The sequence below is a fragment of the Octopus bimaculoides genome, chromosome 4, assembly GCF_001194135.2.
Source record: "Octopus bimaculoides isolate UCB-OBI-ISO-001 chromosome 4, ASM119413v2, whole genome shotgun sequence".
NCBI lineage: Eukaryota > Metazoa > Mollusca > Cephalopoda > Octopoda > Octopodidae > Octopus > Octopus bimaculoides.
In genome coordinates, this window is record NC_068984.1 from 45,490,411 (window position 1) to 45,503,683 (window position 13,273).

At 36.6% G+C, this 13,273-nt stretch overlaps 1 protein-coding gene across 1 annotated transcript in view; it reads left to right on the forward strand.

Moving 5' to 3' along the window:
* Window positions 1-13,273, forward strand: part of LOC106884507 (serrate RNA effector molecule homolog) — a 53,049-nt gene that overhangs the window by 2,106 nt on the left and 37,670 nt on the right. Inside the window, exons 2-3 of the mRNA XM_052967629.1 lie at window positions 6,752-6,873; window positions 10,918-11,130. Coding sequence (XP_052823589.1) covers window positions 6,758-6,873; window positions 10,918-11,130 — 329 coding nt within the window. The 5' untranslated portion in view covers window positions 6,752-6,757. The remainder of the gene's footprint in view (window positions 1-6,751; window positions 6,874-10,917; window positions 11,131-13,273) is intronic.

Genomic DNA, 13,273 nt, shown 5'->3' on the forward strand with positions numbered 1-13,273 from the left:
ATATATATATATATATATATATATACAGAGAGAGAGAGAGAGAGAAACAGTAATATCTTCATAGAGGTTTATTGTTTAATACAGACAAAGGCACTGCTAATAGAGGAAGTTGGTTGGCAGAGTCGCTATAGTGTCGTATAGAATGACTTGCAGTATTTGTTCCAGCTCTCTGCATCCTGCGATCAAATCCCGCTAAAGGCATCTTTACCTTTCATCCTTTCGGGATCGGTAAATAAAGCACCAATCCATGGCGGTAGATTGTCAGAATTGTCAGGGAGTCGGATGGGATGTCTTGCGGTATATATTCATGTTTTGCGTTCTGACAACAACACCTGCAATAACGTTAATGTTGAGTTGTATCGCCTCTTGCCTTCTCTTGGGTAACATGGCTATCATGGAAAAAGGAGCCTTGTGTGCATTGGAAACTGCTAGTTTCCCATTTTCTTCTTAAGGCCTTCATATTAGAAAGTGAACTCTTTAGCTCTATATGTTTAGTTACGAGAAAGTGCTTTGATAGATAATGGGGATGCTAGTTTTGTCGGTCTACGTTTTTCATATATAATGAAGCTCATAAAACGCCTGACAATTTTACATATATTTGACCAAATTAGTTTGTTGTGTATTGTGATGCTATATAGGCAATTTTCGCAGCCCGCTCTTTTGATACAACCCGTCTGAGACCCCTCCTGTTCTTAGGTATAAGCGTACAAGTTTCCCTGTTTTAAAGTGAACTAAATTAAAACAGTCCATCAACATTTTCTTTTAATCTACGTTCCAAGCACCAGCTTTATAATTACAAAGTTATTTTACTAAATTCTTCATTGTTTTTCAAAATTAAATTAAAGACGGTGAACTTCAATAGAGATATGGTAACAAAAGAAGTGGAGGAATCAAATTTTTTTCCCAGTAGTTTAGTCAAAAGGAAATCGTGCCTATGACATTCGTGAAGAATGATTTTATCATCAGTGATGTTAGCGCTTTTGTTTCAATTATCAGATATATTCTCAAAATTTCATTACTATTAACTGCAGAAAGTAGTTTACACACCAATCTAACATGTCGAGTTTATTGAGGCAATATGACTTGCAGAAAATACCAATTCTATGTTTTTTTGTTTTTTTTTGTAGTTATTTAACCGGAATAATGATGAAATTTAATTTGTCTGTTAAAGATTTAATAAAATATGACCACTGCAAAGTGGTCATATTTTATTAACCCCTTAACTGTCAAATTAAATTTTCCCTGACATAATTTAGGAAAAATGTAAACCTTAAGAATTTTTTATTTTGGGAAAATCTTATGTGTAGCTCTGCCTTAAAAACACTTTTACTGAAAATATTGTATTAAAAGCTTGCAGCAGAACTTCTGCAAAGCATATAAATCATTTACTGATGAAACAACTTCTTGAGTTGAATGTCACAAATTCTCAGTGATGAACCTAAATTGCTAGATCTGTGTATATAAATTTTTATTTCATGCAGTGCAGTACTCTGAGATTGGTGTGGAACTACTTGAGAAATCGAGTTTGGTCAAATAGGCTGGTGTTAGACAGATATAGCAATATACATACATACTGGCAGATATAACAATATACATACATACATATACTTATATAAGTTCAGTGCTTTTGTGGCTTTTTAGTTGTTTTAACACTTATTTTTAGCAAAAGCAGTGTTAATCAGTACCTTCTGTCACTTTTGTGACCTCTATTTATTTTGACTTTAGGTGGGATATATATACAGGGTTATTCAAAAAATGAACTGATTTCATTAAGCATTATTTTAATAAGGAAAAGCAATAGAAAACTCCAGCTAAATCAGAAGTATTTGCTCATAATCAACTTTTATATCTTGTCTTCCAAGCGTTCAATGTGGCCACCACCTGCAGCATGGGCAATTTCAGTGCGATAAGAGAATTCCTCCCAGACATGTATCAGCATATCACGATGAATTTCCCTGGACCTCACTGTGTGTGATTTTTTTCTTGTGGGTATATGTAAAAGATTGCATTTATGTTCCACCGCTACCCACTAACCTCGATGACCTTAAAGATCGAATAACAACAGTGATCAACTCAGTGGGTCGTGATATACTGGTACACATCTGGGAGGAATTCTCTTATCACATTGATGTTGCCCGTGCTGCAGGTGGTGGCCATATTGAACCCTTGTAAGACAAGAAATAAAAGTTGATCATGAGTAAATGCTTGTGACTTAGCCTAGAGTTTTCTATTGTTTTTCTTTATTGAAATATTGTGTAATGAAATCAGTTCTTTTTGAATAACCCTGTATATATATATATATATATATATGAAATTTACATGTCTGTCTCTCTCACACACACACACATGTATATATATCATCATTTAGCGCGTCTGCTTTCTATGCTGGCATGGGTTAGACAGTTTGACTGAAACTAGTAAGCTGGAGAGTTGCACCAAATTCCAGTCTGATTTAGCATGGTTTCTATGGTTGGATGCCCTTCCTAACATTATGTATGTATATATATATATATATTAAAAGAGCTAAGAGAAATAAGTCAAAGTGGCTAATGACATGATTCTGGATAATTAAGTTAAAGAATGGCATACTGGATGCTGTACACAACAAATTCTTAATATTCAAAAATTTCCCTGAGTAAGATGGAAAGGAAAAACCTGATCACAATTGTTAGCAACTATCAAGGAAAAGAGGGAGAGAAAATTTAAAATAATTAAGGGTAAATTTCTTGAGTTAAATTACATGCTAGGGTGGGGACAGTAGGATCTTTGTTGCTGGCTACACAGCAATGTACATATGTTTCGGTTTGTTACACCTCATCAGCATTGTACAGTCTCAGTTTACCTGATAATGAGAAATTATGCTTTTATATTCTTATAGTCTTATATTCATTTCAGTCATTTGACTACGGCCATGCTGGAGCACCACCTTTAGTCGAACAAATCGACTCCAACACTTATTCTTTGTAAGCCTAGTTCTCATTCTGTCGGTCTCTTTTGCTGAACCGCTAAGTTACGGGGATGTAAACACACAAACATCAGTTGTCAAGCAATGGAGGGGGACAAACACAGACATAAACATATACATACACACATGCATATATATATATATATATATATATATATATATATATATATATATATATATATGTGTGAACCATGGACTTCTTCAGTGTTTCCATCTACCAAATCCAGTCACAAGGCTTTGGTCAGTTTGAGGCTATAGTAGAAGACACTTGCCCAAGGTGCCACACAGTGGGACTGAACCTGGAACCATGTGGTTGGTAAGCAAGCTACTTACCGCATAGCCACTCCTGCACCTATCCACATAGCCACTCCAGTGCTTATATATAGAAAAATAAGAACAAAGAACTAAGTTATATTTTTAGCCATGGGTAATTTGAAATGATTAAAAATAAAATGAACTAAGGGGAAATAATTTGAAGTGGTCAGTGACATAAGATTTCGATATTGAATTTAAAGAGTGGTCTTAATGAATGTTGTACATAATGAATTCTTAAATTCTTGAAAATTCCTTCTGAATAGAAAGTGGAAAAGAGAAAAATAGTGATAATTATCATTACTCTCAAGAAGCACTGGTGCTATGAAAAATGCACCCCCTACACTTTGTAAAGTAGTTGGAATTAGGAGGGGCATCCAATCCCAGGAACCATTCCAAAGCAGATGTTGGTACATGATGCTGTCGTTTGACCTCTGGAATCTTACCAAACTATCCAACCCATGCCAGCATGGAAGAATGGACATTAAAAGATGATTATGAAGATGTTGATAAACTGCAATTGTTGTGCCGGTACCATGTAAAATGCACTTGTGCCAGTGGCACATTCAGAGCACCCAGCATATTCTGTGAAGTGGTTGGTGTTAGGAAGTGCATCCAGCCATAGAAACCATGCCAAAACAGACAATTGGAACCTGGATAGTTATCTAGCTGGCCAACTCCTGTCAAACTGACCAACCCATGCCAGCATGGATTGGATATTAAACGATGATGATGATGTACAATAAAAAGTAAAGTCTGCATTAATTTTTGCTTTGTGCTGTAGTTATGTTTTAACTACATACTTAGTATATCTTTAAAAGTACCTTAGCCACATTGATTTTCATGTGACTTAAAAACATTTTGAGAACTAAAATCTATTTCTCATTTGATTGTGCAGCACTTTTTCTAATTACATTTCTCTTTCTTTTTCCCTCTAAGTGTGTGCGGAAAAAATATCAGCAATAATAATAATAATAGTAATAATGATGATGATGATGACTATGATAATCACAATTTTTGAGTTGGCTAGAATCCAGTGTTTTGGAGTGGTTGTAATAGTGGGAAAGTCAATTACAGATGGTCTACGTTTTCAACAGTAAGCATTGTGTTGTGTTTAAGTGATTTGACCTCATTGACTTAGCACATATATGGTTACTTTTTTTGATGTCATGCGTTCAGAAATAGTTTCAGATATAAATATCTGGAGGTATAAATATTACTTCTGTATATATGTGTTTGTCTGTGCATATATATATATACACACACTTTCCTGTGTATGTATTTGTATGTATATATATATATATATATATACATACACACACAGGTTCCTGTGTATCATCATCATCATTTAATGTCCGTTGTCCATGTTGGTATGGGTTGGACAGTTTGACTGGACTGGCACGCTGGAAGGCTGTGCCAGGCTCCAGTCTGGTTTGGCATGGTTTTCTATGGCTGGATGCCCTTCCTAATGCCAACCACTCCAAGAGTGTAATGGGTGCTTTTACGTGCCATCAGCACGGGTACCATTTGCATGACACCGGTATCGGCCATAAATGCGATTTTGCTCAACTTGAAGGGTCTTCTTCTCAAGCACAACAGAATGCCAAAGGTCTTGGTCATTGCCTCTGTGAGACCCAACACTCAAAAGGAATTACATATATAGGTTGAGGCATGGCTGTGCAGTCAAGAATTTTGCATCTCAGCAACATAGATTTTAGTTCACCCCTATTGCATGGCACCTTGAGTGAGCATCTACTACAGCCTGGGCTGGCCAAAGCATGGTGAGTGGATTGAAGGAAACTGAAAGATGGCCACCATTTGTGTGTGAATGTGCGCGCACGTGTATGCATATATATATATATATATATATGTGTGTGTGTGTGTTCACAAATACACTTTATATGTGTGTGTCTCACTGTCTCCTTGTCTTGGCATCATGTGATAGTTGTAAATAAATGTCACTGTCATACATGTGGTGTCCTTGCGGCACATATTGTACCTGTCAGTTATTGTATTTTTAGATTTTCCTGTTAGAGTCACTGCTGTGGTCATGGGTATAGCCATGACAAAGAAAAATATTAGTTCTAAAATCTCACTTAGGCTCAGCTTGCAGTTTAATTTGTTGTTAATGTCCGTATAATGGGAAAATTGGTTTCCTTTATTAACTGAACGTTTAAGGTAGATAACCCTGGCTACCGCATACTATACTAGCACCAATATTTGTGTAGTTGACCCTTGTACCAAAGCCGCCTCTGACAATCTAGTTCTCTGCCTGTAGTTAATCTGTTTTCATGTTCACACACACACACATGCTTAGATGTATACATTCTGAGCTTCCACAGTTTTCACCTACCAAATCTACTTCATCATCATCATCATCATCGTTTAATGTCCGCTTTCCATGCTAGCATGGGTTGGATGAAGAAGCATGGGTTAAGGCATTAATCAACACTTCTGAAGTTGGATTGAACCTGCAACCATTTAATTTCACACTATAAAAGCAACAGGCTAGTGTGACTTTTCCCCATTGGAATAATGAAAATCAAACCTGCAAGCTAATTAGTTACTCCACTGTTAGTATTTACAACAGTGACCTGCCTCTACCAGTATACACTATCCAGCATAGTATCTAATTAAAACTAGGCAAACTTGGCTTTTGAAAGCTGAGTTTCACTATTAAATCAGACATATTGTCTGGCTTTCTAAATGAAAAATAAGCTGTAGCAGAGGAAGATCTGGACCATGTAAATTAAAACCAAACATGTTCCATGCTGCTTTGGATGGCGAGCCATAGCAATCATTGATATGATTATCAAGTTCATCTGTTTTTACTTGGGGATCAGCTTCTGCAATCGTCAGTTGTATGGTCATGACCTTTGTGAATATATTTATTTATCTGTAGTGATTACCACTAACATTTAGATACAGAAAATATGGCACTACTGGCTGATAATCCAATCCTCTCTTGATTTCTATTTTTTGAAACTGAACCTTTATCTCAACATCTATGACACATAGCATTCTGAATGAACCATTGTTTCCAAGAAATCTTTAGATTACTTCTTTTAGCATTTATCATCAACCATGTGAAGAATATTTTTTGTCACATTTTGAAATAGCCTTCACTGCCTTTCTAGCTTTGATGATTTTTACAAATAAAAATCTACAATATTGTATGATAAATATAGATGTCTATTACAGGACATACTTCATTGACAGAACATGAATTGTTAACCTTGTGCCAGGATCTGTAATATTCTGAAGAAAAAAGTCAGGATAAAATTGGAAATGGTTTCATTTGACTTAGAATGGTTATTATTGCATGGTTTTGTTATATCGCTTGAGACAGCACATTACCTGCCACCTCCATTAAATCTTTACATTGTTTCAATAAATATTTAATGTATGCTGTTTTGTTGATTTCTTCCCTTCCTTATAAAGAAGTCATTTTTATTATTTTTTTTTCAAAAATAGTTCCTAATGGCCGACAGCGATGATGAATATGATAGAAGGCGTGGACGAGACAAATTTCGTCGTGAGAGAAATGACTATGATCGCAGAGAAGAGAGAAGACGAGATTCCTGGGATCACGATCGGCAAGTTTTGAAGCTTGTATTTGTTCTTTCTAGTATAACTATTGTTATTCCACTGTGTTTGCTTGAAATATATATATATATATATTTTGCGAGCAGAGGTGAGCTACTGCCATCTCTAACAGACGAGGTGTCCAGTACTGAAGAGTGGAAGAAATAGCCCCAAACCAGGACTAGTTTACTGGTCCCGTCGTTAGAAGTTGGTAGGGGTTCGTTCCTCAGCTCACAATTTATCAAATGCAGCTCTGCATCGTTAACCAGCTGGAGATGTCCTCTTAGGGTTAAAAAAATCACAGTAGAGTCCATTTGAATGGACAGCCATGTTAAAGTGGCTACAAATAATACTTGTCAGTACAACTATTGCGTTGATCTCTTAGATTTTAGAACTAGTATTTTTGCTTGTATTACTATTTGCAGTATTGGTAAAGTGACAGATGAAATACTTTGCAGTATTTAGTTGTATCACTTTGTGTTCTCAGTTCTAATCTCACTGGGGTGTTGACTATTACTGAATGCCTTGTTATATTTACTGTACTCCCCACTTCTGAGCAGAAATTCTGTCAAAATCATTATTGCCTTTCTGTCTCTTGGTGTCAGTAAAGTTAATAACACTGGGGTTGATTCAGTTCTTTGTACCATTTCCATTTAAAGCTGTGACCTAGAGCCAATTTGATAAATCATCATCGTTATAGTTTTTATATCCTCTTTTCTTTTTTTTCTTTTATGTTGACAAACACATTTTGAGCTTTGGGCCTCACGGAGGCAATGACAAATGACCGAGACCTTTGGCAATATGCTGTACTTGAGAAGAAGATCCATCAAGTGAAATTGTAGTTGTGGCAGATACTAGTGTCATGCAACCGACACCTGTGCCAGTGGCATGCAAAAGCACCCATTACACTCTCGGAGTGGTTGGCGTTAGGAAGGGCATTCAACCATAGAAACCATGCCAAATCAGACTGGAGTCTGTTGCAGCCCCTCAGCTTACCAGCCTTGGTTAAACTGTTCAACCTATACCAGCAATGAACAATGGGTGTTAAATGATGAGGATGATGTTTTTGCTGGATTTTTTGAGAATTTAGTGTGACCACTTCTTAAATTTTTATTAGTCTTCCTATGTTATGGTTGCCTTTCACTGTGTTTACTCCCAGATGATGCTTTCAGTGTCCAGTTTCTCTCTTAACACATATTTCCTAAATCTGTGATGCTCCTGTACAATGCACTCAATTTTATTTGCTTCATTTTGCTTAACTAGTGAATTAGTGGCTAAAATTAATGTCGACGGAAATTACTCGGAAACAATATGTCTTAAAGTCAATATTATAAAGCATTTCATCATGCGATAAACTTGTCTATTGTCTGTTTAAACAAGTAAAACAGGTTTTGTTGTCATTTCATGGTCAGGTGGTTAACAGTTACAAGGACATCCTGGTTTGTTAAAAACATTGCTCTAATAACATGCAAATCTATAAATATACAAAAAAAAAATCCCCAAAAATAACTACTCGTTGATAAGTACTGACTTAACTCCAAATTTCATTTGATATAATGAGTTTCTTGTCACTAATTTAAATCTTGCTTCTTTTGTCTATCCATTCTGGCCTTTCTGCTGTCATCATTCTCTCTTCTATTCCCCTCTTTGGTCACATTACCTGAACAATAGTACACATCTTAGTTTACTGAGCATTCTTTACATTTACAGTGTATAAGGCATCCCTCCTCTTGTGCTGGTGCCACTTTGGAAAACCCTCACTTACACCCTCTAGAGTGAGTGGGGAGCAAGTACAGAAATTAAGTTTCAGACGTCCCTTTAATCCTTTCTCAACAAAGATGATGTGACAACCTCCCAATGATGGTGCCATAAAATTGCACTTGAGATGCATAAAGAAGGAAAGGAACAATTGTAAAGTTAGGAAGCCCTTTTAGCCCTGTCTGAGTAAAGGGTAAAGACCCCTTTGGTCATGAATGACCATGGGATTGCACCTTGGAAATTCCCCTCCAAGGCACAAGTCCGAGTAAGGTTGTTTATGGAAGACCAGCAGTCGCCCATGCATACCAGCCTCCTCTCTCCAATGAAAGGGCAAAGGCTGATACAGCTTGGCACCAGTGATGTCACAACTCATTTCTATAGCTGAGTAAACTTGGAATAATATGAAATAGTGTCTTCCTCAAGAACACAACGCACAACCCAGTCTGGAAATCAAACTCTACCTCATGTTCGTGAGCCTGACACTCTAACCACTGAGCCATGCACTTTCAAAGGGTTAGTAGACGTCAGTTGAACTCAGAACATAAAGATAGATGAAATACTATTAAGCATTTTGCCCAGTGATAACGATTTCGCCAGTTCGCTGCCACCTGTCTAGCTAATGACTTACTAACCTTTCTAGTGCTGGTGCCACGAAAAACATCAGTAAATACTGAAAATTGGTTGGTGATGGGAAAGGCATCAAGCCAGATGATACCTCCAAGCACCAGTTAATGAGAGAAGTGGGCCCTAAGTAGAAATAATCTGGATTATGACAATCTGTCCAAGTCATACCAGTACGGAAAGCAGATGTAAAAATAGTGGGTGTGGCAGTGATGGTGACGATAAGTCATTGGGCAAATGACTTGTTTAGCCCTAGGTAAATTCTGGCCTAGCAGACCTATGATCAAAAGCATTCCAGCTGTGACTTTCTATCATTTTGCACTAGATTGACTATTGTGACTTTGACTTTTGGAGATATTGGAGTGATTTGAGAGAAATTTGGCTGCTATTTCTAGTAACTTCAGCTGTCATTTAGACACTCCATTGTTGGCTCATTGATAAACAATTTCATTGGAAATGGTGATCTAAAATGCTGCTGATTATCAGTAGTGTGTCGTTTATATTGTGATGTTGGTAAAATAGTACACCATTGAGGTATGAACTTATTTTTTGGAAAGTGTCAAAGACTATTCCAGGCTAAAATGCATTTTGGCTTCAAGAAGCAAAAAAAGTGTATTAAAAATGTGATTTGGCTTGCTTTTTTGACTGCCATTTACACTTGAGCATGACATTTTTCCAAAGAGAAAGTATTGAAAAATGTGAGTTCTAGCATATATATTCTTACATGGAACTGAACTCAAAACCATGTGGTTGGAAGTGAACTTTTTAACCACACAGTTATTCCAGTGCCTGCAAATTGATACATTTATTGGCTTACTTGGTTCACAGACTGAGTTTATTTGTTGAGTTTCTAATTTCCTTCTTGTACCAATTAACTTTTTAACTTTTTAATCTAACCATAATCTCTATTTTGAATAAAACATCTTGTTTTTTTAAGATTTTTTCTTCATTGTTCTGATAATTTGGTCAGTTAATTCTCATCTGGCACAAGATCGTCTCCTCCAGTGCCTCCTCCCCTCTCTAGGATTTCTTGTCTTGCAAAGTTACTTGGTGATCCTGCCAGTGCAGGTGCCACGTAAAAAGCATCCAGCCACACTGTAAAGTGGTTGGCATTTGGAAGGGCATCCATTTGTAAAAACCATGCCAAAACTGATCTTGCCTATGCTGGTGCTATGTAAAAAGCACTCGGCCCACTGTGCAGAGTGGTTGGTTTTAGGAACAGCATCCAGCCATAAAAACCATGCCAAGACAGATACAGAAGTATGGTGCAGGCTTCCTCCTGGCCAGCTCCTGTCAAACTGTCCAACCCATACCAGCATGGAAGGAGGACATTAAATAATGATGATGATGATACATTTAACAGAATAATCTGAATGCTAAAGGGTAATATCTGAAAGGGACTTTTTGTGGTGAAGGTGACATTTACCTTATACTTTCTCCAGAAAGGTGAATGTAAAGAATTCAGTTATTTTTATTTCCTGTTTCTAGAAATAGTTTTGTTTTTCTAGGCAAACTTTCAGATTATTTAAAATCATTTTACTCAAAAGCTTTTATGAAGCATACGATAGTAGGCAACATCGTAACATCCACTTTACTCTTTGTACTTTGTCATCATAAATGTTTTGTAACTTATTAGTATTTCAACTGGATACTTATGAATATATCTTTATTCATAGAGCTCGGAGTGCTTCAACCAGATCTCGTGATGTGTGGAGCAGCCGTAACCGAGATAGCAATAAACGGGACCTGTATGGGCGAGACTATGATTCACGGAGGCGGGACCGCTATAGTCCACCAAGGCATGAACTTAGTCCGCCTCAGATGAAGAGAATGCGAAGAGACTGGTCAGTAAAGTTTCTTATTTTCTATCTACATTGTCTTCATGTCAAGTAAACCTTCATTGATTTATTTGATGTCATTAAATTGATTCAGTTCATTGTGATGCCATATATATCTTCATTCATTATGATGTCATCTTATCCTCATTTATTATGATTCATTGTGACATCACATATTTCTTTAGTCATTGTGATGTCATGCTTTCCTACATTCATTGTGACATCACATATTTCTTTATTCATTGTGATGTCATGCATTCCTACATTCATTGTGACATGCATGCATGTCATATATCCATTTAATGAGATTGGAATAAATGAGATGGTTGTAAGTAGCATAGTAAAAATCCAGCTTTGGGAAGTCTATGTTTGTATGTATGTATATGTATGTATGTGTGTGTATACCGTGTATATAATAAGTTATTACAAAAGCATTGCTAAAAATACTTTTGAGTTGAATTGTAATAGCCAATCAAATTGACTGTTTTTTATTTAGACACGATACATCCAGTGCCTCCTTCATCATAGGTGTGATTTGGTTGCTGTTTCTACCACATTAAATTGTTATATAGACTCATTTGTGGTGTACATTTGTGTTATTATGTAGTCACAAATCTGCTGTCCTATTCAAAAGTTTTGAAGCTGTGACTGAGCCATCCTTTTTGCATTTTAAAATCTGACAACTGATTTGTCTCAACTTGCCAATTTAGTAGCCAAAATCTTGTGAGCTTGTTTGGTAGTAGGTGGCTTTTATTTTGAACATTTGATTTGAATATAGCAAATTTAAATGCTTTTTTTTTTTTTTTTTTAGTAAAAATTACATAACTCATGTTTTATTCACCTTGCTTGACTGAACCTTTACAAAACCAGCTCCTATGCTATTTCATGTTTGTGTAAATTAGCAGCAGTAGAAAGGGCATTCGACTAGAAAAATAAAAAAAATTGCTTCTGCAGGAGTGATGAATAAAAAAAAAAAATTGCTCAAACAAACATGGAGTCAAAACAATTAAAATTAGTTTTAGTAAGCTGTGACTGATCAGATCCATACGAGTTTTGATCAGTAAGTATCCTGTTTGTTCCCATAGTAACAAAACTAAAGCACACAGGGTGAAGCCGCTTGGCAGAGATTGACCTTGAACTCTGCTGTGCATGCGCACTAAGTTTTAACATTCTAGCTCACTTCTGCCGTTTACAGCAGTGCTTGGAAGGAACATGTGTAGCAAGTGATCGTCACATTGACCATGATAAAGTTGTCATGGTGATACCTGCTCAGAGGCCTACACAAAGTTGCAGAAAGTGTATGGAGAGGAGTGTATGAGTGATTCAGACGTTTCCAAGATGACCAAAAATATGTTGATATTGACGCACATTTTGGGAGACCCGCAACCAGCAGAACTGAGAAATACATTGCAGATATGGATGCAGCTGTTAGGGGAAATTGTTAAATCACCATCCGTGAGTTATCAGAGGATGTGCAGATTAGTTACCGTTCAGTTTAGTTCATCATCACTGAAGATTTGAGTATGAGACGCGTGTCTGCCAAGTTTGTGCCAAGACTCCTTTCAGCTGACTAAAAGCACACTTGGGTTTCAGTTGCACAAGATCTTGATTGTGTCGAGAACAACGAAAACTTTTTGTAAACTTTGTGTAGGTCTTTGGGCAGGTATCGCCAAGCTTTTGGCAAAATTTGATGCAGATTCTTTGCTCATCTTTCTCTGTCATGGTCAGTGCAACGATCACACGCTACACACCTTCCTTCCAATCACTGCTGTAAACAGCTTCGTTACTATGGCAACAGTCCTGGTACTTATTGATCAGATCACGTATATTTGCAGAGAGAGCAAAAGAGAAATAGTAGGTCAGTTTCTATATATTCTGAAAGACCATATTTTCCTCTTTCTTTTTTTTTTAGCCTTTTATCTGTCAGTCTCACTATCACTTCAATCTCTCTTTCTTTAGTCTTTCTCACATGTCTGTCCTTTTTTGTTTACTTAGGCTAAAATTATATATTTAACAAGTATGTTAGACTTTACATTGCATTTTGAATTGTCTTTTGTTTATGTCTCTCATTTTTGTCCCTTGTTTCTTTCTTTCTCCCTCTTTATTTGAACCCCCTTCTCTCTCTCTCTCTCTCTCTCTCTTTCTCTTGATTCTATCCTTTCTTTCTGATTCTCTTTATCTTTCTCCCTTTTTT